Source organism: Periplaneta americana, chromosome 9 (assembly GCF_040183065.1).
Source record: "Periplaneta americana isolate PAMFEO1 chromosome 9, P.americana_PAMFEO1_priV1, whole genome shotgun sequence".
Classification (NCBI taxonomy): Eukaryota; Metazoa; Arthropoda; class Insecta; order Blattodea; family Blattidae; genus Periplaneta; species Periplaneta americana.
The window spans coordinates 10,693,217-10,720,483 of NC_091125.1; the positions used below are offsets into that span (position 1 = coordinate 10,693,217).

At 33.4% G+C, this 27,267-nt stretch overlaps 1 protein-coding gene across 28 annotated transcripts in view; it reads left to right on the forward strand.

Annotated features, from left to right (window-relative positions):
- Nucleotides 1-27,267, forward strand: part of LOC138705774 (uncharacterized) — a 307,903-nt gene that overhangs the window by 46,394 nt on the left and 234,242 nt on the right. For 27 of the 28 annotated variants that reach the window (XR_011333771.1, XR_011333770.1, XR_011333777.1 and 24 more), the window contains one exon: nucleotides 13,199-13,409. Coding sequence is in view for 2 of the 28 variants with exons in the window: in XM_069834408.1 (XP_069690509.1) it covers nucleotides 13,199-13,409 (211 nt within the window). In the remaining 26 variants the exon portion in view is untranslated. Of the gene's footprint in view, nucleotides 1-13,198; nucleotides 13,410-20,977; nucleotides 26,784-27,267 lie in introns of those variants that run through there. The other variant, XM_069834409.1, reaches the window with a different exon arrangement.

The window sequence follows — 27,267 nt, forward strand, 5'->3', positions numbered from 1 at the left end:
CCAATGTATAAAGACCATTATTTCGATACCAGTATGTAGATAATTTATATTTCATATGATATGCAAATACTTTCGTTCCTTCACAGTTTATGACATTGTCACACAGAATATATGATGTTTCTTTCAAATAATTCACAATTTAATGCACATTAATTTTATCATCCACTGTTTTATATGAAACTTTTCATAGCCGATTTTGGGAAAGTTATTGATTGAATTCCCAATATGCTCAGTCAGTTTAAGAGAGCAGTGTATTATGATAATAGATGTTTGAAAGAATTTTAGTTTTGTCCTTTAAAGAGAAAATTTTGCACGAACAAATGTAACTTTTTTTCCTCAAAATACAAGGAGAAAATGGGGAATACAGGAACAAAGAAAATACGAGACGATCAAGGTGAAGACAGATGGACGGGCAGGCAGGCAGCCAGATAGATTAATTTTTTCCATAATATTCTTACAGTTGCTTTATAGCATAGAATATAGCCTAACATATCCAATTCTTACGTTTAACATATAAAAATGCAAATACGAAATATATGTTGTTGTTGTTTTCTAATGCCTTGCGTTTGACAATAAAGTCATTTGACCTCTTGCACTCCAATATTTTTCAAAGATATTATCATGGCCAGCCACTGAAGCCCATATATGGAGGTGTTCCGAATCCATTTCTTGGTTTGAATTGCACAATGGGCAGTTAGGGGACTGATATATTCCAATTGTATGCAGGATATGAAATATATACAGAATTAATACCGGTAGGCCTACCTTAATAACAATAACATATTATACAATGCAATATGTTTACCATTTAATAGTACTAAAATATTTACACAGTACAGTGAAACGTCAAGAATTCATCTACAGAATAAAAAATGTGAGATATTAAGTAATTTTTTAGTTTTACCTTAAATAATGCAGGGTTTTGGTTATGATTCTTATGGCCAGTTTTTCCAAGTAATGTTTAATTTGGCTTAACAAATGTTAAATTAACAGCTGGTTTATTTTAAATGTTTTGTCAAGATGTTTTTCATTTTTCCAACATAATTTTGTTTAAAATAACCAACACTTAACTTTAACTGTTGTTAATACTATTCTAACTACTCAACAGCAGTTGGTAATGATTTTGCATATACAGGGTGTATCAAAAATACGTGTACAAACTTCAGGCATGGGTTCCTTACACCAAAAGAAGGAAAAAAGTTCATATGAACATATGTCCCATAATCCTTTGTTTCCCCGTTAGGAACTGTTCAACACATTGGTACACTCATAATATGCCAACACACAAAACTCATAACCAATGCTCGAAATGTCCTCCTCTTGCTTCCAGACATGCATGCACTCATCGAATCATGGACTGTCGCACCCTTTCAAATACTCCGGGATGATGTTGAATGGTTTCGCAGGCTTCCATGACACGTCGATGAAGAGTTTCTTGATCCGGGATGTCTGCTCCATAAACCAATTGTTCAAGGTGCCCCCAAAGATAAAAATCCAAAGGATTGAGGTCGGGAGAACGTGCTGGCCATTGAACTGGTCCTCCTCTGCCTGTCCATCTGTCATGGTAGACACCAGTCAGTGTATCTCGAACAAGGCGACTAAAATGTGCTGGAGCCCCATCATGCATGAACCACATGTTTTGTCTTATGTTCAGAGGCACATCTTCGTACAGTAATTCTGGAAGAGTGTTTGGATAAAGTCCCTGTAGATAGCACCTGTAAGACGTGCTGGTAGAACGTATGGACCTACCAGACAGTCGCCTACAATTCCAGCCCACACATTAATCCTAAATTGTTGCTGATGTCCAGCCTGAAATACAGCACGAGGATTCCGATCTGCCCATACGTGTTCATTGTGGAAATTGGTAATTCCATCTCTCCCAAACGTTGCCTCGTCTGTAAACAAAACTGATGAGACAAACAATGGATTGACTATTTGTGCTAGAAACCATCGGCAAAAGTTCTCCCGTGGTGGATAATCGGCAGGCGAAAGGCCCTGCACACGTTGCGGATACAAGAGCTGCTCGTGAAGTACCCTCCATGCTGTACTGTGTGATGTACCAGTTGCCACAGCCAATTGTCTTGTACTGATACCTGGATCGTCTTTGGCACAGTGTAAAATGTCTTCTTCGAGGTTCGGCGTACGAACAACTCTTGGTCTTCCTCGATCACCAGTCTGTGGTGCAATGGTTCCTGTCTCAGCAACGCGACGATACACAGCAACAAAGGTTTGATGATTCGGTTGTCTTCGGTCTGGAAACGCCATCTGATACAGCCGTACAGCCTCGCGTCCATTACCATTCGCGCGACCATACATAAAAATGACGTCAGCCTGCTCACGAAATGAATATCGTCCTGCCATGGTTGAACGAAACACGTTAACTCACTCCACGTTCACAATTGCAACGTTGAAGACAGACTAATGACAAATGACACATGTAAACAAGTCTCCATGGCAACACTTCGCCATCTGCAGTCCATTTCTGCTACAACGAGTCACAGCCTTCTATGAATGAGTGCATAAAGAAATGAAGTTTTGAGGTTGGACCTCGAAGGCCGTTGAACGCAAACTTTTAGTAATAAATGAATAACGGGGAAACAAAGGATTATGGGACATATGTTCATATGAACTTTTTTCCTTCTTTTGGTGTAAGGAACCCATGCCTGAAGTTTGTACACGTATTTTTGATACACCCTGTATAAGACAACTTCTTATTGGTTGCTATTATTATTTAAATTCTGTACTTTAGAGTAAGTCATGAAACATGTGTAAAATCGTAACCTGTTACAGTAGCCATGAGTCATACAGTACAGAGAGTTGATAAATGAAAGTTGCATTGACTACTATTGAATAATAATAATTATTATAAGTATGGTTATATTTTATAATGCTAAATATGAATTTCTGTTTAGAAAAATCTCAGCATTATGACCACCAGGTGACAATAATTACACGAATGTGTGTAGTCAACTGTACACAAAACCCCGAGGAGAATTCCGTATGATATAAAATTCTCTAATTCAGGTTCATGTATAAATTATATGTAATTTCGTCCTAAAGAAGCAATTGCTGCTGAAACATTTTATTATTTACTCACTGTGTATTTTGAAGTACTATTGACATCGGCTATAGTTGAAGAGCCAGTAACATAGAATCTAGAGTTAATAGTAGCTGGTGAATTGGAACAAGTGGCCTATTTCTGTTTGTAGGATATTCAGATCTGACTTCAATTTCTTGCCACATTAAGATCGCACATTTCCTCAATATTAAATGGATAATAGCTCAGCATCGAAATAAGCGTCAGTATGATAATCAGTTGACTTATAAAGGTTATCTTTCCTATATTAATATTCCAAAATATCTTTTAAATTATATATTACCAGTCTTTTTTTTTTTTCTATTTATTTATTTATTGTCGCTTTAACTTCTAACAAAAGTCATATCGCGACACGAATTAATTTTAACAATATATAACAATTACCAGTCTTATGGCCGGTTTCACAAAGCTTCATTAAGGTTTTAATGATTCATTAATTTATTTACTGGTTCATTAAATCATTTTTATATCTCACCAAGCATCTTTAGCCTAACGAACCAGTAAAACTATCATTAAGTTTAGTGATAGTAATTTCCGTCTTTAAATTTTTAATTATTCATTAGTTGCAATATAAAATGCGGAACGTTTCGACGCAGAATTGTTATATCTGGAACTGCTCGAAAATTAAGAGTCAAATGGAGATAATATTAACCATTTAAAAACCGATCATTTTAAAAATTTGAATGACACAAAAATTCACAAAAGATACCACGTCACGAAGATCGTAGTACCGGTACTCAAAATTTTAGAAGAAACTGATCATAGGTTAGAATATCATAAAAACAGCTGAGACAAAGCTGAAACTAGTCAACTAAGTAGCATACAACTGAGTTTTATTTTAAGACATGAAAGTGATTATTATAACTACATACCGGTACCTAAGAAATATTAGTAAATTAATACATAATGTGCATTCAAACATAACAAAACTTAATTGGTATATTAACTTTCATTTATTAGAATTATATTATAGCTAGCGATAAGATATGTTTGCACTGGCTTTAAAACAGAAGCGAAAGAGCTGGATTCTTGGAATTTATAATCGTTTTCTTTCCGATGGAAATTTTATTTTCCAGCAGGATAATCACCCCGCGCACACCGCCATAAACGTTCAAAGACGGTTCACGGAAAAGCATGAAAAAGAGGAGGATTGACAAATATCGAGACATCCCACCTCAAAATCCAGATCAGTTCTGGGATCAAGTTCTGGCTACCTGGAAAGATTTCGCTAAGGACCAGAACTATTTCCGAGATCTGGTGGACTCAATGCCCCGAAAATTCCAGGGAGTGATAGACGCCGGTGGCATGTGGATGAAGTATTAGATCCACATGTGCATTTATTTTATTTTTCTTTAATTTGTTCGTTTATCTTTGTTTTATTTCGGGAAGAAAATTGATCTCCCAAGAGTTTTTTAAATTCTCCTAGTGGAGCCAGAGTTGCGAAATAATTCGTTCCAGTACACAAAATTAAAAAAATGAAGAAAGGTAACATGTATAAAAATTATTTATATTAATAAAAAAAAAAAGTTATCGCTGAGAATCGAACACGGGCCCCCGGCATAGCAATCCAACTCGCTACTGACTACTCCATCGAGGAGTCATGGCGTAACTAGCGTGACGAGGCACATATAGCTACTCGGCTTGAAGTCTAGGGGAAGAGTGCACATACAAATGTACTCGTGAAAATATTTTAATGTTCAGTACTAGCTAATGTTTCATTTGGACTGATTTACTGAAGCTTGGTGAAACCGGCCCTTACTGTAAACATTCCTCAAAGAGAAACATAACATGTTATTTTCACAACTTTTGTCTGAACAGCTGTGGTGTTATCCGCCATGTTTAACTGTTTGTTAAATGAGTTAACGGCCTGAAATCCTACATTTAAAGTTAACAAACGGTTAAGAATCTGTTAGGCCAAACTGGTGTTGAACAAATGGAAAAACTGTATTTAACAAACTGTTGAAGGTTTAACAGTCGTTAAGTGTTCTAACAATACTTGGACAAACCGGCCATTAATGTCTTCAGGAAGACCATTGAAAATTTTTATTGCCATGTAACGTACTCCCCTTTGATAGCATGATAAATTTGATGATGGTGTATGAAAATCATTCTTTCTGCGGGTATTTGTGCTATGTATGGTTGAATTAGTTAGAAAATGTTCTTTATTACATAAGAATAAATTTATTAATGAGTATATGTACTGATTTGTTAAGGTCAGAATCTCTCATTAAAAAAAATGGTCTACACGATTCTCTAGCCTTTGCTCCAATTATTATTCTAATTGCTAAGGAGATAAGGAGAACAAGTGTGGGTTATTTATAATAATAATAATAATAATAATAATAATAATAATAATTATTATTATTATTATTATTATTATTATTACTACTTTTTATTTATTCTGGTAAGGTTAAGGCATCAGGCCTTCTCTTCCACTCCATCAGGACAGTGACAGTTAATTCCAGAGTTAGTCCACCGTTGTGAGTGAGGGGTTAGCGAGCCTAACTCCGAACCCAGCGGGCACGGGTTCGATTCTTGGTCAGGACGAATTGCCTGGGTGAAGTTTTTTCAAGGTTTTTCCCTCACCCCTATGGATGAATATCAGGTAACTTTATCAGACAATTGGAACCCCATTCAACTACGCCACTTCCTTTTCTCCCCTATCATCCTTTCATTCATCATCCCGTAACTTCTTCTGGTTTTCAGATCGCTCTACAGGCGGCCCTCCGAAGCTCCTGGCTCTCTCGACTGGCCTCTGTGGATTGTATTCAAGTGTTTGTTACCATTATCTCATTCGCAATGAGTCCAAGTTCTCCATGTTTTTCGAGGTTATACAGGGGCGTATTTTGCGGGCTACCGGCGGTAGCCCAAGGAAATTACAAAAGAAAAAGTTTGTAATATAACATAATGTAATAATTTTGTATTATTAGTTTTACCATAGTAATTAAAATTAAAGTAATTGTTAGATATATTTTGTGTAATAATAGGGTTAGCGGTAGCCCAAACCCTTTAACCAGTATACGCCACTGAGGTTATATCCTATTTGAATACCTAGATCCTTCAACGCCTGTATTCTTGCAATGTATCCATCATTAAATGTGAGTACAGCATCTAGTATACTAAGTTCCAACGTTGACATACCAACAGACACATTTTTGGAACTCAGTGCCAAACAACATTATTAAATTATTCATTAGTATTCTGAGTTCTTCATCAGAATGGGCAAAATTTTGAAACACAGGCTTTATGAAGCATTAATTTTACTATAAAACAAGCCAAACCACAGCCTTCTAAGACAATTAGTTCCTGAGATAATAATTTTTTTTTTTGTGAAAAGTGGTAAATTTTTTCTCTAAAACACAAATACACTAATATTTTTAAAAAATATGTTTAAAATAGTAAATATTAGAATATTTTAATAAACCGAACACCAAATTAAGCAGAATTAATCATACTTACTTACTGGCTTTTAAGGAACCCGAAGGTTCATTGCCGCCCTCACATAAGCCCGCCATTGGTCCCTATCCTGAGCAAGATTAATCCAGTCTTTATCATCATACCCCACCTCCCTCAAATCCATTTTAATATTATCTTCCCATCTACGTCTCGATCTCCCCAAAGGTCTTTTTCCCTCCGGCCTCCCAACTAACACTCTATATGCATTTCTGGATTTGCCCATATGTGCTACATCCCCTGCCCATCTCAAACGTCTGGATTTAATGTTCCTAATTATGTCAGGTGAAGAATACAATGCGTTAAAATGTTAATTTTTTTTCTCCTTAATTTAATAATTCTGGCCATGGCTTCAACCATTCCCACTTCTAACGCTTTTTATGACAGTATGGTCTCATTCTGAATCTCATGTAAACACTTCCCATCATGAGAGTGAACTATAGCAACTCTCATGAGAGAACTGTCACTGTGTAAAAGAGGCTTTAATCTATGTAGTGTAAAGTAGGTTCACTTTGTGTTTCTCAATGTACCCTAACTGACAACTCAAGTAGTGTCAGCTACCAGGGATTTCTCAGTTATTTGTTCTATAGACCATTTACCACAGAAATCCCATGGCAGTGGTCTTCTGGAAAATGATAGGTACAATGTAATAGATTTCCATTGATTTCTGCAATAGCCATAAGGATGATTGTGTCAATTATGAAGCAATTGTGAAATGACAGCACAGGAAAAGAGAATATTCTGGTAAAACTTAATCCGACATCATCATTGTCCTTATAAATTTTACTTAGACTTGCCTGTATTGGAAAGTCTGTGCTCTAGTTGTTTGGGAATGAAACATCAGATTCATCTCACATCTCCTGAAAAGAAGATTCTGAAATGTTGTACCTTTCAGCCATAATAATTCCAAGCTATAGGTGTAACTTGGTGCTTAGTATTTTTGAATAGGGATTGGATTTCTGTAACATGTCATATTTTTATAAGCTTAAGTTAAATTAAACACATTGCCCATTGTGCAACTCAAACCAAGAAATGGATTCGGAACACCTCAGAATCTGTGCTTCAGTGGCTAGTCATGATAATATCTTTGAAAAATATTGGAGTGCAAGAGGTCAAATGACTTTATTGTCAAACGCCTGGCATTAGAAAACAACAACAACATATTTCTAGCTTTTCTAAACATGTCACGGTGTTTATTGATTATAAAAATGCATATTTTACTATTAAGTCATATTTGATCAAAAATGGGAGAAAGACATATTTTTATTTATTTATTACAAAAAAATAGTTTTTCAATGCATATCAGCACACTGCGGATTGACTGGCAATGATGCTACTGATTATCTTGCCAAAAAGGGCTGTGGTACTATTCAGAAACCTGCTACACAATTATCCTATTATACAACAAAAAAAATGATTACTTCACAATACCACAAAATTATAACAAATCATCATCTCCAAATTTAAAAAAATAAAAGGTGCGAATCTGTCTCAACCCAAAACGTCCCTGGATACCCAAGGAAGAATGCAGTTGCAATTTTTAGACTGTTTACGGACCATGACTGCTTGGCCAAGCATCTCCACAGGATTGGAATATCTCCTTCACCATTCTGCCCCTTATGTGATCTTCAAGAGGAAATGCATCAAAATCATCTTCAGCACTGCCCAGCCACTATCAACTTAGTGTCCTTGAGTGAAAAATACTGGAGAGCGAGAGAATTAATGATTTCGTTGTCAGAAATTCAGCATTAGCAAACAACAACAACAACAGTTATTTATTACAATAGTTTTAACAGTTCTCCAAACATGTTTCGTGTCAATAATGGCACGAGATTTTGTTTACATTTGGCTATTTATTTAGATTTATTTTCTTTAGAAATATTTTGTGGTTCAATGAAGTTTGAAGATAACTGGATTCGCCAGCAGTAAGTTGTCAAAACACAAAGGACAAAAGAATGTTAGGATGGATTATGGTCAAATTGTTGCTGATCGGTCTCACCTTCATCCTCTTCACCCCTTCCAAACATGTGACACTTAAGAGGTTCTAATTCTACTGTTGCCATAACAGTCAGTGACTCTGTTAACATAGCTGTAACAAAATTAGTCATGCAAGGACAGACATTGAATATTTTTCATCTGTCTTCTACCCCTGCTATTTTTATAGGCTGAACTGTTTGCTATGGCCAGTATAAAGAGTTAATATTCCCGAAAACAATTTTGTAGAACAGCCAATACAGAGTTTTTAAAGTAATTTTTAGGCTATATTTAATTTTTGCCATATTTTAGTATTCTTATGATCAGGGAAAGGATTTATATGTAAATACATATTTACTTATAAAGCTAATATAATTTATATTTTGCATTATCTTTATGTTTCACAATGTGTAGGGTTGAAAAATCCTACTTTTATTTTCCATATTTTTCCATATTTTAGAGTTTAGTACATATTTTCGTTAATTTCCATATATTTTCCATATTTCATATAAAACAGTCCATATTATATTAGGTTTAACAATAAAACAAAACAAAATTCCATTAACTTTTAAAAATACATTTCAACAATAGAGATTTAAACACATGTTCAGTAATCCCTTTAACATCAGAGTTATTTGAAAATTAGCAGTCCTATCAACAATGGGAAAGTAAGTTACAAAACTGTATTAATTTAATTTAAAATTTTTAACAGACTTCAGTTGTGCAGCTCAACAGTTAAATGCCAGTCAGAGTACACATAGGTTCAGTTTTGTAAATCATACTATAAAGACGGTAAATATGCCAAAAGTACGTCATTCAGTCAATTTAAAATCAAAACTAACGAGTTACATTTCAGAATTTAAAGAAGATGGTTTATCAACTGACAATAAAATATTATTTTGTAATTTGTGTCAGTGTGCAGTATCATCTACACAAAAGTTCCTGGTGCAACAACACATTACAACTAGTAAACATCAGGCCAACAAACAACTAAATTCCAAGCAGAGACAATTGTTTTTAACACAACCAACAACATCGAATGTAAGATCTGAGTTTAACATCGACCTGTGCCGTTCTCTCATCTCTGCTGATATTCCTCTCTACAAACTAAAGAATAAGGTCTTCAGGGAATTCCTTGAAAAATATACTCAACATACAATCCCGGATGAGTCAACACTTAGGAAGACGTATGCTCCATCCATCTACGATGAGACAATACAGAAGATAAGAGATGAAATTAAAGATAGTTCAATTTGGGTTTCCATTGATGAGACTCCCGACAAAGAAGGTAGACTTGTTGGTAATGTAGTTATCGGTTTGTTAAGTGAACAATATTCTGAACGAATTCTTTTACATTGTGATGTTCTAGAAAAGTGCAATAACAAAACTATAGTTAAACTGTTCAACGAAGCTATGGGTATCCTGTGGCCAAAGGGTATTATGTACGATAATGTGTTATTCTTTATTAGCGATGCTGCCCCTTATATGGTCAAAGCTGGACAAGCATTATCTGTTGTATATCCTAAATTGACTCATTTTACTTGTGTGGCGCATGCATTTCATCGTGTGGCAGAAGTGGTCAGAGACAATTTCCCTAAAGTAGATTTGTTGATTTCATCAGTGAAAAAAGTATTTCTCAAAGCTCCCAGTAGAGTTAACGTGTTGAAAGAAATGTACCCTGAAATTCCATTGCCACCAAAGCTAAATTTAACTAGATGGGGTACATGGCTAGAAGCAGTTGAATATTATGCCGAACATATAGACTCTATTAACAATGTTCTCCTTGCATTGGACTCTGAAGATGCAGTCTCAATTGATACTGCGAAAACAGTTACCTGTGACATAAGTGTGAAGAATGACTTAGCTCACATTCAGCATACATTTTCATGCATCATAAAAACGCTCAAAAGTCTCCAAAATAGGCACCTTTCACTATCTGAAAGTTTTGAAATTATAAATAGTACTGTGGAACAACTGAATCGTGGTAGAGGTAAAGTTGCAGATGCAGTAAGAGCTAAGGTGGACACTGTACTTTCAAAAAACCCTGGATATGAAGAACTACAAAAGGTTGTTGCTGTGATGAGTGGTGAATCAACAGTGAAGATTAACTTGGACTTATCCCCAGCAGACATTGTGAAATTGAATTATGTACCAGTTACTTCTTGTGACGTCGAACGCTCTTTTAGTCAGTATAAATCTATCCTCAGAGACAATAGAAGAAGATTCACTTTTCAGCACTTGAAAGAAATGTTTGTAACCTATTGTTATGGTAACAGACAATAAAAATTGTGTTTTGTTGAAACTACATTGGAAGATAAGGTACGTCCATTATATTTTTTGTTTAGTTTGATTAAAATGTACCAATATTTAACGTACATAGTCATTTTTTTATAATTTTAAGTCCATATTTAATTCCATATTTTGGTAAAAATCCATATTTAATTCCATATTTTGGTAAAAATAACTACATATATATTTACATATTTCATATATTTTTAGTCCATATAAATCCGTTCCCTGCTTATGATATAAGTGCATAGATATTTCCAGAGTTTGTAGTAATAGAAATCCGAGCCCTACTGCTGATTATAAGCACTTTTGGTGGTCTAGTCACTACCAGTGGTCACAGGAGAGTCAAATCCTAGCAATTCCTCATCATAGAATGTTGAGTTCAGTGTTTAGAGAAGGCTCTATGGCCTTAACTCTGCCAGGTTAAATAAAACCATTATTATTTTTATTATTACTATTCATTCTCTTTTGCTGTCTCAGTCCCTTGTCAACAGAATTCTCTACTCAAATATTAGGGACTACCAGACAATAACTACTTTCAAGAATAGGCTAAGCAATTTCTTACGAACATAGTCAAATTGAAGTTATAATTATTGTAATCATGTGATTGAGTTTAATTATTTCATTATATTGTAGGTATAATTATTATTTACTATTACATAATTACATAATTATTTTATTGGTATTTTGGGATGACAAAAGAAACTGTTTTTATTGTATTACATTAATGATTAGGTTTTTTTACCTATTTTTTTCCTTGCTTCTAACTCCTAATTTCTTCAATACTTTTCCGAATCATGATCATAGGAGCTATGTGAATTCTGTTGAACCTAAAAAAAAAACCTAAATTGGACCTTAGTACCTAAAAAACCTAAATCATTGTTGATAAGCATTGTCCTGTATTTACTGCGTTATATATGTTATATATATATATATATATACACATTTTTTTTAAGTAATATCAGTACATTTCGAGATACGAGTAAAGAGAGAGAGAGGAAAGAACACTCTCGATGTGGAGGAGGCTGCCTCAATCCCTAAGGCAAAACCTCTACTTAGCAGTGATAATATCTATACATCTATGACTCCCTTGCTTTCCTCAAGGCAAATTTCAGCGACCTTCCAGAATATATTGAGTACTTGGAATCTTCGTTATTACAACCGAAAGATGCAATTGGTGTCACTGACTCTTTTCTACAGAAAGAAGTACCAGGACCCATGGGTGAAGCCATCACATTAAAACTGAAGAAAGTATTGCAGAGGAATCCAGGATTTGAAAAAGTGAAAAATGTGTGCTCAATTCTCCAGGGGGAAAAGCTTCAATTGTCAGTTACTGTGGGTACCTGCTGCAGTGGCAGCGATGAAATTTGCACCTTTGACATCATGTGCTGTCAAAAAACTTTTTTCGTTCTTGTATTTTGAGAGGCAATAGAAAACGTCGAGAATCTTGAAAAGTATTTAGTCATATATTGCAACCAGGAACAGTACAAGTAAATAATGTTCTTTTGTTTGTTTGTTACTTTTTAAAATAATTCTTGATCAAGTCTGAACAAATTGAATTCAAAAGTTGTGTGCACTGTACTTTTTATCTATTAAATTGAAATTTATATTGTTATATGAAGGCAAATTATATTAGATAAAATGTTAATTGTTATAGTAATTTATTCAAACTACAAATAATGTTAAAGGGGAAGGAGCAAAAATTTCGAATCTTATCAATTTTGTTAAATAGTTTGGTTCTTGAAAAGGTCAGGTTCGTGGTCCATGTTGCCTTAATAAATATATATTTATGTTTTAAGAATAACTGTAAGGATACATTTTTAATGATTGGAGAGTTTTTGTGATCCCTTTCACAAATTGGACATAAAACCTAATTCACCTATTCCAAAAACCTAAAATGGTCTTTTTAAAAACCTAAAAATCTGGTACCTATTAATGATGTATTATGTAGCTATTCTGTTATATTAATTATGTTTTGTTTACAGCAGTGTACTAATTTTATATCATACTGATTGAGTGGAACAGAAGGATGAATGTCCTTAATTCTGTCAATTAAAATAAAACATTACATTACATAAAAGAATGGGTAATTTGGAAAAATTTTAGTTGAAATTAAATTTTTAATTATTTTAAGAGTCGGCTTGGTGGCACAGTCAGCAGAGTGCTGGTTTTCTGTGTCCGAGGTTCCTTAAATGTGAAAGGCTCATGTCAATAGATTTACTGGCATATAAAAGAACTCTTGTGGGACAAAATTCCAGCACACCGGCTGTCCTGATATAACCTCGGAAGTTGCGAGTGTCATGAAATAAAACATATTTTTTTTTTATTATTTTTAGAATTTTGGTAACTTGTAATTATTATTTATTGCATTTATGTTCATTTCAGATTGAGGATTCAGAACGTAAAATTGTCAAGAAAGAGAGTAGATCAGCAATAAATTATGATGATGCATTGGACATGTATGCTGAAGACTTTGATGAAAAGGAAAAAGCGAGACTTGAAAAGAAAAAGGAAGGAGTATCTAGTGCTGGTACAGGAGAAGAAAATGGAAATAGAGTTGATGATACATCCAGAAGTGCACACAAAGAGAGCGAAGGTATTTATAATGCTGTAATACCGTAGTCAGGCATTCAAATTTATAATAATAGTAGAGTGATAGTGTTGGTGTGTGTTCGTGTGTACATACATGCACATGTGAGTGTGCATGTGTTTTCTTTTGTTCAACTGCTGTAACTGCTGTATGCCATCAGAATTTTTATATCTCTCAGTGCTTAAGATCTGTCTGAAACGTTTAGAGGCACTAATTTAAAAAAAAAAAAATAGCATATATCATAGTGAGGATCATTTAAGAGCAGTTCTTAAATGGCTGATTTGGCTGTCTCTTCAGTATTGACAACTAATACCAGATATCACCAAAGAGGGTAAAATCACAATGCCTTGTACTATAATAATAATAATAATAATAATAATAATAATAATAATAATAATAATAATAATAATAATAATCATTATCATCATCATCAAGCTGCGGATTTTTAGGCACAAAAAACAGTTGAAATTGCAGGTAAAATAGGCATTCAAAATTCTAAAATAGGCATTTAAAAAGGCACTAACAAATTTCTAATTCCCAATGCCTAACACGACCATAGCATAGCATTATACACTACTTTCTATAGTAATGTCATTATGGCAGTGAATAATTAAATATTCGTCCAAATGTTGTACTGAGAACTGGTGTCTATTGTCTGTAAGAATGTTCTTAAATTGGGAGAAACTCCCTTCCACTTCACATGAAGTGATGGGGCAATACTTAAGGGATCCAGTCTCAGCTGGGAACCAAACCAGTGGGAACGCAGTAATGTCAATGTATATTCAAATCAGTGCTTCTGATGACTTTTGCTTTGGCATATCTCCATGGTATATTTCACGTATTATAGCAGAAAACCCAACTCCATACTCAATTCACAAACTCACAAAACGGATACACAGTTTGAAACAATTACCCTAGTCAACTACCTCATGCAGCTCTCGAAATACATTTTTTCTTATTGGTTGATTTTAAATTATTCGATTTCTCCGCTCTCTGGTGGCAGTAAAACGTAACACACAGAATGATTGATAATTCTATATCACTTCCCTCTGCTAATAAGAAAGAAACAAATTACAGATTCAAAAACTATCGATAGAATGGTCAGTAAATTCAAGTATAATATATAATACGGATATTTAGGCAACTTTTAGGCATTTATAAGCAAATAGGCATTTACTAGTGAAATAGGCAGTTAAAGGCACTATAGAATTCGCATATAATTCTCACAATGTCTTAAAGTGAATATGTAACCTAAAATCTTCCGCCTTCAGGTGAAGGATTAAAATAGGCATATAGGCATAAATCCGCAGCTTAATAATAATAATAATAATAATAATAATAATAATAATAATAATATAGTATTAACAATAACGATGTCTTGCTTATGTACAGTAGTGGCAAAAAAAAACAGGACTGACCCTTGTAGCTGATTTCAGAGCCTTGTTCACTCCAGAGCACGATAGACTGGTAACTAAGACTTTCGTGGTCCGAATTCTGCCTGGGAAGGAAACTTTTTTTTTTGTTCCTTATTCAGATTTATTCCTAATACTTTTCGATTGCTGGTAAAATTCATGTTCTGGAAATAATAAGTTAATTAAGAGTAAAATATCACTGCAATCGAAAAGTATTGGGAATAAATTTGAATAAGGAGCAAAAAAGAGTTTCCTTCCCAAACAGGATTCGAACCACGAAAGTCTTAGTTGCCAGTCTATCGTGTTCTGTAGTGAACAAAGCTCTGAAATCAGTTGCAAGGGTCGGTCCGGTTTTTTTTTTGCCACTACTGCACTTATTTACCACATCTCATCTTTATGTTGGGAGGTGTTTTGTAAATGATTCAATAATTTGTGAAAGAGTATATTTTTCTCCTGTACCTCTCGCACATCATGTTGATAATTAGTAGATTAATATGATCTAATGTTTTATTTTCAAAAGGAAAATATTTTACAAGTTTTTGGGCATTGAATCTTAGTTGTCTTGGCTAGGTAATAGGTACTGTTTGGTTTCCCTAAAGTTTGCAGCATTTACTCATAGAGAGATGAGCTGTTAATGTATGTTTTTCAAGGAGCTATTGTTGAAGAAATGTTTTGAGAGTCTGCACTGTTAATTCCAGGATCAAGGAACTTTTTAGTCTGTACTATATTCTTTCTGCCATTTATTTTCAGTAGTTCGGGTTAATAATTAATCTTACAGTTCAAGTGAATATTTTGACTTAGAAATGTCACAGTTGTTTTGAAACTTAAAAATTAAGACATTAACTCATCTGTAACATCCATGACAAAATGTGTGTAACTTCCGTGACGTGAAAGAAATAGCTATAAAATATTTAGCGATTATGTTTTTGTGAACTAATTGGACGTCATGAGATTTGCATAGCTTTCACATGGACATTATGAGCATGAATATCTTTTTGCTTGAGACAGAGACTTGAGTTTTACACTTTTTGTTAATAAGGTGTGAAGTGAGTTCACAAACCTTGTAACATCTGTGATGGAACCTTTTCTTTATTTTCTGCAATAATAATAAATATTATTCAACAACCTTTTTTTCTGTAAAATGATACTGATCGTCTAAATTGATTCTAATAATAAAAATTGACAAAGGTCACTTCATTTTCAATATATAGAGTTTGAAAATAGTATAAGAAATGTAACATCTGTGACAACTGGAATGGCTGTTATCAGAATTTCTCAGTGTTGTAAATTTGAAGTTACTTGAACTTAACATTGTATTTAATGCATTATTTTAATTCAGAGTTTCCCAAACTTTTTTGAAGTGGGGACCACTTTTTTAAGTTGGAACAGTTCCGCAGATCACCTTACTCTTGTTCCCTTCGAAAGTAAATTTATTATTTTTGTAGCATATTTTAATACCAGTATGCTTATATTTTAAAATAGAATTAATTAATTAAAATTAAATTATTTCAATTAATTTTATATTAGTATTAACTAAATAAGTTAATGTTAATAGAAGAATATTCATTTTTTTTTTATAATTCAAGTCTATTAGAGTTTGGATAATCTTTAACTTCTGAAAATTTAATTTACCGGAAACAACAATAAAAGTGGGCGACTGATTTAAAAATCCATAAAGCAGGAAGTTTAAAAATGGCGACTCAACATCCGATAAGGGCACAAATACCCACAAAATGTTATGCTTTGCATTCCACACATATCACAGAGTATTTTAAAGATTTTTTTTTTTTCTTTTTTTAAAATTAACTTATTTTTCACCAAAAAATACCATCCTCTCCCCTTAATGTTTTGTACTTTATTTTACAAAAACAATCCAAAGAAGCAGTGGTAGTTTTTCTTCTTTTTTTAAGAATCTGGGAAATTTTCATGACAATATAAAAGTAGACCTGTTACTTTGGGTGAGGAATAAATTATGGTCAATATCATTAATTTCAAGGGGTTATTCTTTGAGATATTTCAAACAAAAAAGTTAATACAATTTTTCTCGTTTTTGCTTCCTTTTCAAGATAAAAACTGATTTATATGAAACATTTCATAGCATGTTTTTGGAAAGTCTTTGATTTAATTCCCAATATCCTCAGTCAATTTAAGAGAGCAGTGTATTATGATATCAGAGGTAAGAAGTTCATACCGAAACTGTCAAGTTGTGTGAGCTTGGTCTGTAGTCTATATCTACCGAATGAACAGTAGTGATGCAGCTCTCAATGTCAACACACCAGCAAAACAAACATGTACAGTCGAGGGGTAACCAAACTTATCTTTGTGCCAGTGATTCATGGCCTCAGAATAAACAGAATGAACAATTAGCCTATGTAAAAAATAATAATTGGCACTTACATTCTTCCTAATTTTCAATATAAAATAATTTACCCATATAACAAACAAACAAAATACGTAATAATAATATGTGTCTAGTCTTGTTACAATTAATAATAATGTACATTATGAAATTCAAAACATAAGATTATTTAGGGCCAAATTAAAGAAGTGCCTAATTTCTCACACCTTCTATTCTGTAGGTGAATTCATGACATTCAATAACGCTTCATGAAATTGATACTGAAACTGTGTGTTGTACTAGTAGACTATATTGTAAACCTCGTCTGTATATATTTCATCTCGACTCTGACTATAAATTAAGACTTTATAATAGTATTAAGCTTTTTGACTTATTCCATATTCTAGTTGTGAAGCAATGTATGAATACCATAGAATGTTAATAAATACAATACAATACAGTATCAAAAATATATCAAATAAAATATGTTCAGAAAAGTAGTATTTTTGTACCCTGAAAATGTTCGTTCTCCATCGCAAGACGTAACTAGAGCAAATCTGAAATATGACACAGTATTTCTTGCTATATCACCAAGTGAACAACAGCTTTGTGAATCTAATAGTATATTTCGTATATGGCATATCACATTAAACCCATAATTCGTTTCAAGAACACTTTTCATTTTTGCTTTAATGACTATTGGGACTTCTGCGGATTGGTATATTTGAACAATAATTATTCTTCCACATCTCGCGACATGAGTCATTTCCATATTTCTGAACTGCAGGAGAGTAACTGCTGTACACAATTATTTGAATGGACACTGAAAGATACCGGTACCAAGATTATACATAGGTCGAGAAAGCATAAAATTATGACTATTTTGAGTCAAATTTTGAACTAGAATGTTTCTCTTAATCACTGTATCCCCCATGCAAAGAAAAGTATTACCAGGGCATTTGATAAGTAATGGAAACAATGCTGTAAATCAGTGCTCCTAGCAGTGACCATTGGAAATCCCATTGGAATCTTGTAGCATGTAACAGAGCAGCAATTCTTTCATAAACCTGCAATATTTAGGGTGACCAGATTCACGTTGATAAAAAAAGAGGACACAAAGTTTAAAAAAGAAGGACATTGTTCGAAAAAAGAGGACAGAAAATATGTACTTAGATTTAGGCTGAGGCCTATAATTTAAACTTTAAATTACATCAATATCTATTTTATTACAAAATATTTACAGTACAGATTTAGGCTTATATCATACTTAAAAATATGTTAATATATATACATCTTGATTACACAAATTTTAACACTATATGATTTCGGAATGTGTATTATATGTCTTTCTCGTGTTAAATTCTATCGTACCTGGTTAACCACACAACCACACAGGCTTATACAAACTCAAATGCAACACCTTCTACATAGGACAGACAGACAGATCATTTCAAACACGTTACAAAGAACACATCACAGCCCTAACAAAATTACAAAACACATCCACATATGCAGAACACGTCACAAGTGCTAACCACACCTACAAAGACATCAACACAGACATGGAAATTCTACACATCCAACCAAAAAGCTAGAAATTAAACACACTAGAACAATACGAAATATAAAAACACACAAAAACACATCCAAATGAAATTCTCAACACACAACTCAATTTCAGAACACACATACTCTTTGACTTCACATTACACTACACAAACACACCCCCACAGGAAACAAAACAAAAGGCCAGCAACAACCAGTTCTGAAGAAGGCCCATACCAGGCCAAAACATGTAAACCAGGTACGATAGAATTTAACACGAGAAAGACATATAGTACACATTCCGAAGGTATGTTAATATTTCTTTTATTACAAAATAATTATGATAAAACTTAATAACAATGATTTTACAGTTAGCTACATGTGAAAGTCAAGGGAACTATAATAATTATTAAAGAGGACAGAATATATCTATTTAGAGTTAGCAAAGAGAGTTATGATATGATCATTGGCAAAGAGTATATTCCATTGATGCTGCTGCCACTTACAGACAAATTACTTGAAAAAGGCGTTAAATCAGATAATTTCAAAATATCAGGCATTCAAGTTACCAAAAGGAGGACATTTCTTGATTTTTTTAAAATCTGCCCAGACCCCAGACAAAGGCCTAAAAAGGAGGACATGTCTGGATAAGAGAGGACGTCTGGTCACCCTAGCAATATTGAAAGACTCGAAGTAACCATATTTTATCAATACAGTCACTATTTCTGATTAGTAGTAAGTAATACAGTCCTAAAAATTGTTTAGTAGATACAAACAAAGGTGCTTCATAAAATCCAAGTTGCAAGAGGAAAAAATGCAACTCTGTGCTTTAGGCATTACAGACAGCTTGGATAAATCGTGAAACAGTGAACGCCAGTAGGGGAAGTTATCCCCACCCTCGCCGCTCGGCACCTCACTCGCCTGCTCTCTCTCTCTCTACTATCTGTCCCGCTTCGGTGGATCACTGCGTACCGCCTCGCATGTATTTCATATTTTACAACACAACACAATACAACCAAATTGATGTGGAATGCACTTGATGTGCATTAGACAACGTTTGGATCTCGAACTAACACATACTTTGAATAAAACAACACTGGTGGATCACTGCCTACCGCCTTGCACGTATTTCATATTTACATTTCATATATAATTTTTTTCCTCGAACTAACACATACTTTTAATAAAACAACACTCACTTGTTAACTTTACACTGTCCTCGAAGTAACACAATAGTCACCAAAGCCTCGTTTGCTGTAATCAGGACCCGCCACGTGATGGCTCATCACAACACGTCGTTCCATCTGTACTCGTAGCTGGACATGGACACAATGAAGCTCTACCAGCGCGCGTTAACACTTATGCCACCCCAGCAGTCAACTCCTACCAAGCTAAATTCACAAGCCCGCCGTTTTCTACCCACGCTATTCAGTCATTGTCCCGAACATAAGTAGATTCATTTTCCCTTCTACCACCAATTCCCCTCGGTAGCCAAAAAGCTTGCGTGTGTTTCGTTAGGAACATTCACGGATCGAATCCTACCCTCTGCAAAGTCATAAGAAAAAAAAAGAGAGAGACATCACGTAAGGAAAAGAGAAGAAAAGGCTGGAGAGAGAGAGAGAGAGAGAGAGAGAGAGAGAGAGAGAGAGAGAGAGAGAGAGAGAGAGAGAGAGAGAGAGAGGAGAGACAAAGGGAGACAGGACGAAGTTCCTGTTTTGCTTCGTAGATGCTGCATTCACTCTTTTTGTTCCACTTTCCTCCACTAGATGTCACCCCCACCCTAAACCCCCTATTTCCACTCTTTCCCGCTAGAGTGTGTGGTGAGCTTGTAGGGGAAAAGTGGTCGTGGGTGGAGCTTGGCGTTCACTGTTTTACGATTTGCCCAAAAGCTTCTCTCCTACAAGCTTTTTGTAATGCTAGGGTGACCAAACTATTGCAAGATTGGGTGGAAGCAAGGCAATCAATCAAGAGTTGGTATCCAAAGAGCTTTAGTTGGATCAGTGACAGAGATATCCAGAAATGATGCTGCAGATGGAGTCAACCATCTTCCAAGGATTTGGCAACGTATTGTTGACATGCCAGGGGACTCTATTTAAATTATATCATGTCAAAAGTAACCTGAATAAATTTAGTGTGAAACAGTAACTATGTTGCCATTACTTTTCGAATGCCCTAGTAAATATTCCGTAGCACAGTCTCCCTGAAATAATATTCGTTCTCTATATTACGTATACAAATTACATAATTTTCAGGTAATGTGTTTCTCCATTTGTTGATAGGCTTGTATGATTACCAGTGAATCTTCAAGTGTTCATTCAACTTCGTGTGATTGGAAGATTTAATGTTAAAAACCGCTCACTAAACTGCACAACTCTACTGTGCATATTGCTGTAATGTAGTTATGACAGTCATCATTCCACACTTGAGGATATACTGTGAGTTGGTTATGTGAACAGATTATACTATACACAGAAGACAACTAGTGCGATAGAGCCTGCGTGATCTATATGTGTGGCTGCACTCAACCTGAAATCTGTGTTTTGGTACGAGCTTCCTACTTTTAATTATGATTAGACAGAGGATTTTGGGTCCTGATACTCAACACTATACTAGGGGCAGAAGAAATCAGCGGGTCTCTACCCCGACTCCTACACCCCTCAGAATCTGCTTGGTGTATGGTCCTGTTCCAAATAACTCCATTGATACTTTTTCACTGCAGGAAAACTTAGAAAATAAATAAAATAATAATGTGATTTGTAGTAATTACAAATAGGGCCTATGTTCTTTACTCCATATTATCATCATAATATTTTGCAAGTTAAGTCATTTCACTAATGAAAGTGTAATGTAAACCTAATATAAATCAAATATTTAGCATTACACAAATACTTTGTATTTATGTATTTTCAGAATGTTGTGTTGAAATAGTAAATACTAAATAATTTTTATGCAGTATACTTACCAACTTTATAAATCACGATAAAATTAAACATTAAAGTACAAAATATTAATGTATGTGTACTGATTGTGGTATATGGATATTATTATAACATGAACGAGTTTCGTAATGAAAGCACACTTACGAATGCTTAGCTTATTAAAATAAATAACACAATAAGTATGACACAAAAAAATCGTTTTATAAATTGAGCACTCAGCACTATTCTGATTCTATGCAGTGAGTTTTATTCAGTCTTGTTTATGCACCTCTATTATTGAAGTCCATCAACAATTCAATACAAGAAGTGTTGAAATAGCATATATTCAATGAAAAAAGTCGATAAAATAGTCGCCAGTCACAGTTATATCTACTCAAGTTAATGTATTATTGACAAGTTATTAAAAAATATTTCATTTTATGATCCTAATAATATTTTATTCCCAAACGTAATGTATTTTACCTACTTATAACTAACACTGGAGCTCCTAAAAATTTAGCAGTCGAGAATATGTAGTAGACTACAATATAATACTCCATTTGACAGAGATATAATAAAATTAGCATATCAATTAAGAAATTTACTTTATTCCGTGAACAATTTCTAAAAAAATTAAATTAACTTAATAATGGTTTTCAACAATCTAAATAAGAAACAATTTTCCATTGTTAATGTCTTAAATAAACAACTTAATATAGCATAAAATAAAATGTTACAATATCTAAAAAAAAAATATATATTAATTTAAATGTAAAATTCCATATTATCTACATCTGTCCGTGTATTCTTGAAATAAATATATGTAAAATTAGGCTCCATAGGATCATTGCTGTACTGCTATTCGTCTCCATTTTCCGTAAATTCTATGGACATGGACTGATCGTAAAGAAGCGCCACTGGCCTTTGACAGTGACTGTCTGCATTGATGACAGGACATTTTTAATGTCCTCACAGTTCTTTCAAGAAACAGTGAAGTTGATAAATAACACCATTAGTAAGGCTTCTGATATCAGGACCCGATTGAGACATGATAGCGATTACAGCACTCAGATGATTAGTAGTTGTTTAAAAATACTGTAACACAGTAGTATCACATATAAGCACTTGTCAATAACTAACATTCGAACGGAGCGACAGAAAGGTCTCTTTGTTCAGGTCATAAACTGCTAGAGAAAGTGTGGAATGAGATGTTTCTGTACCAAACCAAAAACCCGCCTATTGATTCTGTCTGTCTACTATAGGTGTACATCAGTTGCAAGGAGGCAATTGAACTCATTGTTATGCCCCCTCTGTAAGAAAGGGACATGACGTCATGTCGTTGTGTAGGGACCTAAACTCTGCTGTCTGATTATGATAATAAATTATTAAAAGAATTTTAGTTTGATCCTTTAAATGTGCAGAAATTTTATCTGAACAAATGTAATATTTTAAAATTACTTTCTAGAACGAAATGTTACATTTGTTCAAATAAAAGTTCTGCACATTTAAAGGACAAATGTAAAATTCCTTCAATCCTTCATCATCACAATACACTGCTCTCTTAAACTGACTGAGCATATTGGAAATGAAATCAATGACTTTCCCAAAACACATTATGAAGCAAAAAAAAAAAAAAAAAAAAAACGAGCAAAATTGTGTTAAACTTTTTTGTTTGAAATATCTCAAAGGATAACCCTCTGAAATTAATAACATTCCTCACAGTTCACTCTGTATATCCTTGTTTCATTTAAGAGCTAGGGTATGTTAAAAGTATAAATTAATTGTATCTCCTTTTCTTAAAAATCAATGTGAAAATTCATACACAAGATAATTTTGCACCTTTGTAAAAGGCATACATAAAGTCAGTTTTTCTAAAACTTATTTCTTTAGTTATTTATTGAGATATTTATTTGGATTTATCACACGTGTCGTTTTTCTTAATGGTTGTTCTTAGCATGTTTGTGTTAAAATTTGTTTTATTCTACCTTAAATACTGTCAGAAGCATAAAATATGAACACATTGTGTAATTTATATAGAACTTTCCATTTAATCATAAGATGCATTATTATTGATGGTTTTCCCTGAGGCCTTAACATGAATTGCAACGAATTATTTGAAATAATTATTTAGCTTTTAATTGATGTTTAATTTTTTTGTTGGAATGAATTCCTGTTCTCATTTCGGTTACTTTAAAATACAGGCAACTTTGGAAAACATATTATATATCTTCCACATGTTAAATTTTATGTTATCTTATTAACACGTGAAAGACATATAATACGTTTTCCAAAGTGATATAGTGTTAAAAGTTATGTATATACAGGCAACATATTACGTAGGTGGATTAACTGATTTCATTTCAACTAATTCAAATAAAGAATGAAAAATATTTTGTAATGTACGAGTATACAATTACACGGTCAAAATTCGGTATGGAGATTATTATTTCAAGCAAATATGATGTATTTAATTCGTAGTCATGAAGACATTAGGTGGAATATATGTAATTGTGCTTAGTGTTTTCTGGATGATTGTACATCTCTTCTTTTTGCCTAAATCTCTTTCCATTTCACAAAAACGCATTATTTATGCTTTCTAATTATGAATTTTGTATGATAGAAGTCTGTTTCCTATTTTGAACATTTGAGAATATTTACATCTATATTAACCTAATAAAAATGTTCTTATACTTTACTTCTACATTTTTCCTTATTATCTGCATGCCTTGCTTTATATTTCGAGATCATTGTCAAGCATCAGGTATCGTAATCTGTTGTATAGATTCTTTGTTTATACATTTATAATATCAGGAGTTGATGTTGATAGATATGTCATACTAGTATATTCGTAATTATTATTGGATTTGGAATACATTCTATATCTAATATATATTTCTGGTAATAAAAATACAAGTTTGGGATGTGTAGTAACTCCATTTAATGGATATCAAGTACACTCACTTTATTTTCTTTTCTATGTTAATTCAATTTTATTTTATACTCTGTTTTTTCACTGTTCTCCAATGTTATATTGTCGTCATTAGTAGGCCCCGGATTTTTATGAATATCAAAGTGCGAAATATGTACATAAAAATGTAGTAAATATCGGGAAAATATGTATTAATAAAATATGTAATTTGAAATCACTATTTTTAATGCATTAAATTCACAAAAGTGTCGTCACAATTTAACTGGTCAGTTGAAGTGTGAACATGCAGCCTGGAAAGTCGATTTGCCATTTCCACCCCATAGTATAGCTTGCAAATACAAATTATCTCTGCTACAATCTATGCTTTTTCTTTTATCTTAAGATTTCATATAAAAATATTTTTATGTCGCACACAGAATGGTACTTTGACTTACCTGACACCCGACCCAAACTCAAAACTATTGTGTTTTACAGACATAGGGTTGGAATCCCCAGTTTTATGTTTACTTTTATTTTTAAAAGAATTACTCTCTTAAGCCGGCTTTAGAAATTGAAGTAAAATATTTTCTATAACTGTGAACAATATAACGACGTCAGTTCCAGGCCCTTCCTCTTTACTAGCATCGTGTACTATAGTGAGAACCAGAGTGCTGCATTGGAGTTAATTCGCTCACTTGAACTCGGTCAAGTGTCGCACCCTCGAGTGAGATACGATCGGTCGTGATACACTCATAATAAATAGAAGCACAGTACAAGGTCATCTCACTGACATGTCTTATCTTGTATGGAAGGCGACAGATAAGATACACATATGTTTTGCTCACACGGTAAAAATAAGGCTTTATTTTCTGCGTTTATGACAAACGTGTAATGGAACGTACCAAAACAGGAACATGAAGTTTTAAATAAAATAGTATGAAAAACTTCGATATACAGTTATTATTGCTAATTAATAATTATTAAATATTTGATTTACCACATACATAATATGATAGGTCCATAGATAGTGTTCCGCCTATATACTGCGACAATGTAGAAACGTTTTACAAAATATTATTGATATAGCAGTAGATTAATAACAATATTAGTACAGATAACGTCACAGAAAATATAATAAAACGAATAACCATGCTGCACAACTGTTACAGACACAAAGATTGATACACTAATTAGAGATTATTATTATTATTATTATTATTATTATTACTAGAAAACTTGATACAGTTCTTGCATTATCGTGATTGCGTTCTCCGTTTATAATAATTACATTTACATCCAATAACATCTATCAGATGTGGAAAAAACAAAATCACTCCTGTGTGGGGAAAAAAAAAAAAAAAAAAAAAAAAAAAAAACAACATCATTTACCTACAACATTTATATTACATTTTAAAGCAAGTTTTGTAGTTGTACTATGGAGAGGTTAGTTAAACACTGCAAAGTTTTGAAATGATAAACTTCTATGATGTTACTACACAGTTCATCACTGTAACAAGAATGAATGTCTAACGCTCGGCTTATACCGTTCGAGGATTTATAGCTCGTGACAATTTTACCCATCATGCATGTGCGCTACCTATCGGATTATGCTATGAACTACTTGGCGCTCGAGCGAAAACGTCTGACCCAGATCTCTGGTGAGTACAAAAGGTGACCCTCCAGGCGGTGTTATGGGACAGGGATGTTAAGATTTATTTCCAAGTATATATGAAAGAAAATTCAATACTGTACTCTGAAAAATAAAACTAATTTAATAAAAATGTTAAAAACTAGATAATTGTTTAGATATGTACAAAAATGTTATTCTTTGCATAATATGTAAAATATGTAATATTACTAAAAATATGTAGAATGAAACTCAACTATAACCATATCGGAACCACAAATCGCCAACATTTGTAATTTTCAGTAGTCCACAAGTAAAGGAATGCAATATGTAATTACATAAGAATCCGGGCCCTAGTTACTAGTCTAAGAACATTCGAGTCTGGCAGCATGAATTAATGTCTGTATTGTTTCATTGTACAGAGGATGATTACTATGATTGTATACTATGCACATGTTTGTACATTCTGTTCAGGAGTTCTTACTGTTAATTTTTAATTAAAATTAGGCTTTTAAATACAAGGGGCAATCAATAAATTTGCGGACTGTCCTGGAATGTAGGCAACATATAGGACATATGAAACGAAGAAGTTATCTAGAACCAGGGAAACACCTGGAATCTATACTAATGCATTACTTGAAAGGCAGAGAAGAAGATTAGCCATAAGGTGTATATGGAGAGATTCCAGGAAAAATCGCATTTCACTGTTTTCACAAAATCACGTATAGAAGCTCAGTTCTTAACCCTTCAGTACTCACGTACTTTTTTGTAACATATTCAGTCGCGTGTGGGACAGCTGCCACTGAAGTTATATTCTTGCTTTAGAGAATGAATTTGAACATTATTTTCATTGTGAGTGGTTACATAAATGTGTTACTATGGAGTATACAGAATTTATTTATAAATAAATGTAAAAACAGTTTTGAATCAGAATTAATGAATTTATAATTAATAGACACAGTAATTGAATGGGTGAGTGAAAAAAGAATAACATTCCAAAAAATTGAGAAATTAAACTGAAATAGCCATTTTGTAGATTTTTGCTTAAGCTATTCAATGAGTGTAAAAAGGGGAATATTCCACTCTCATATCGTCATTAAAATCAACACTGAAGCT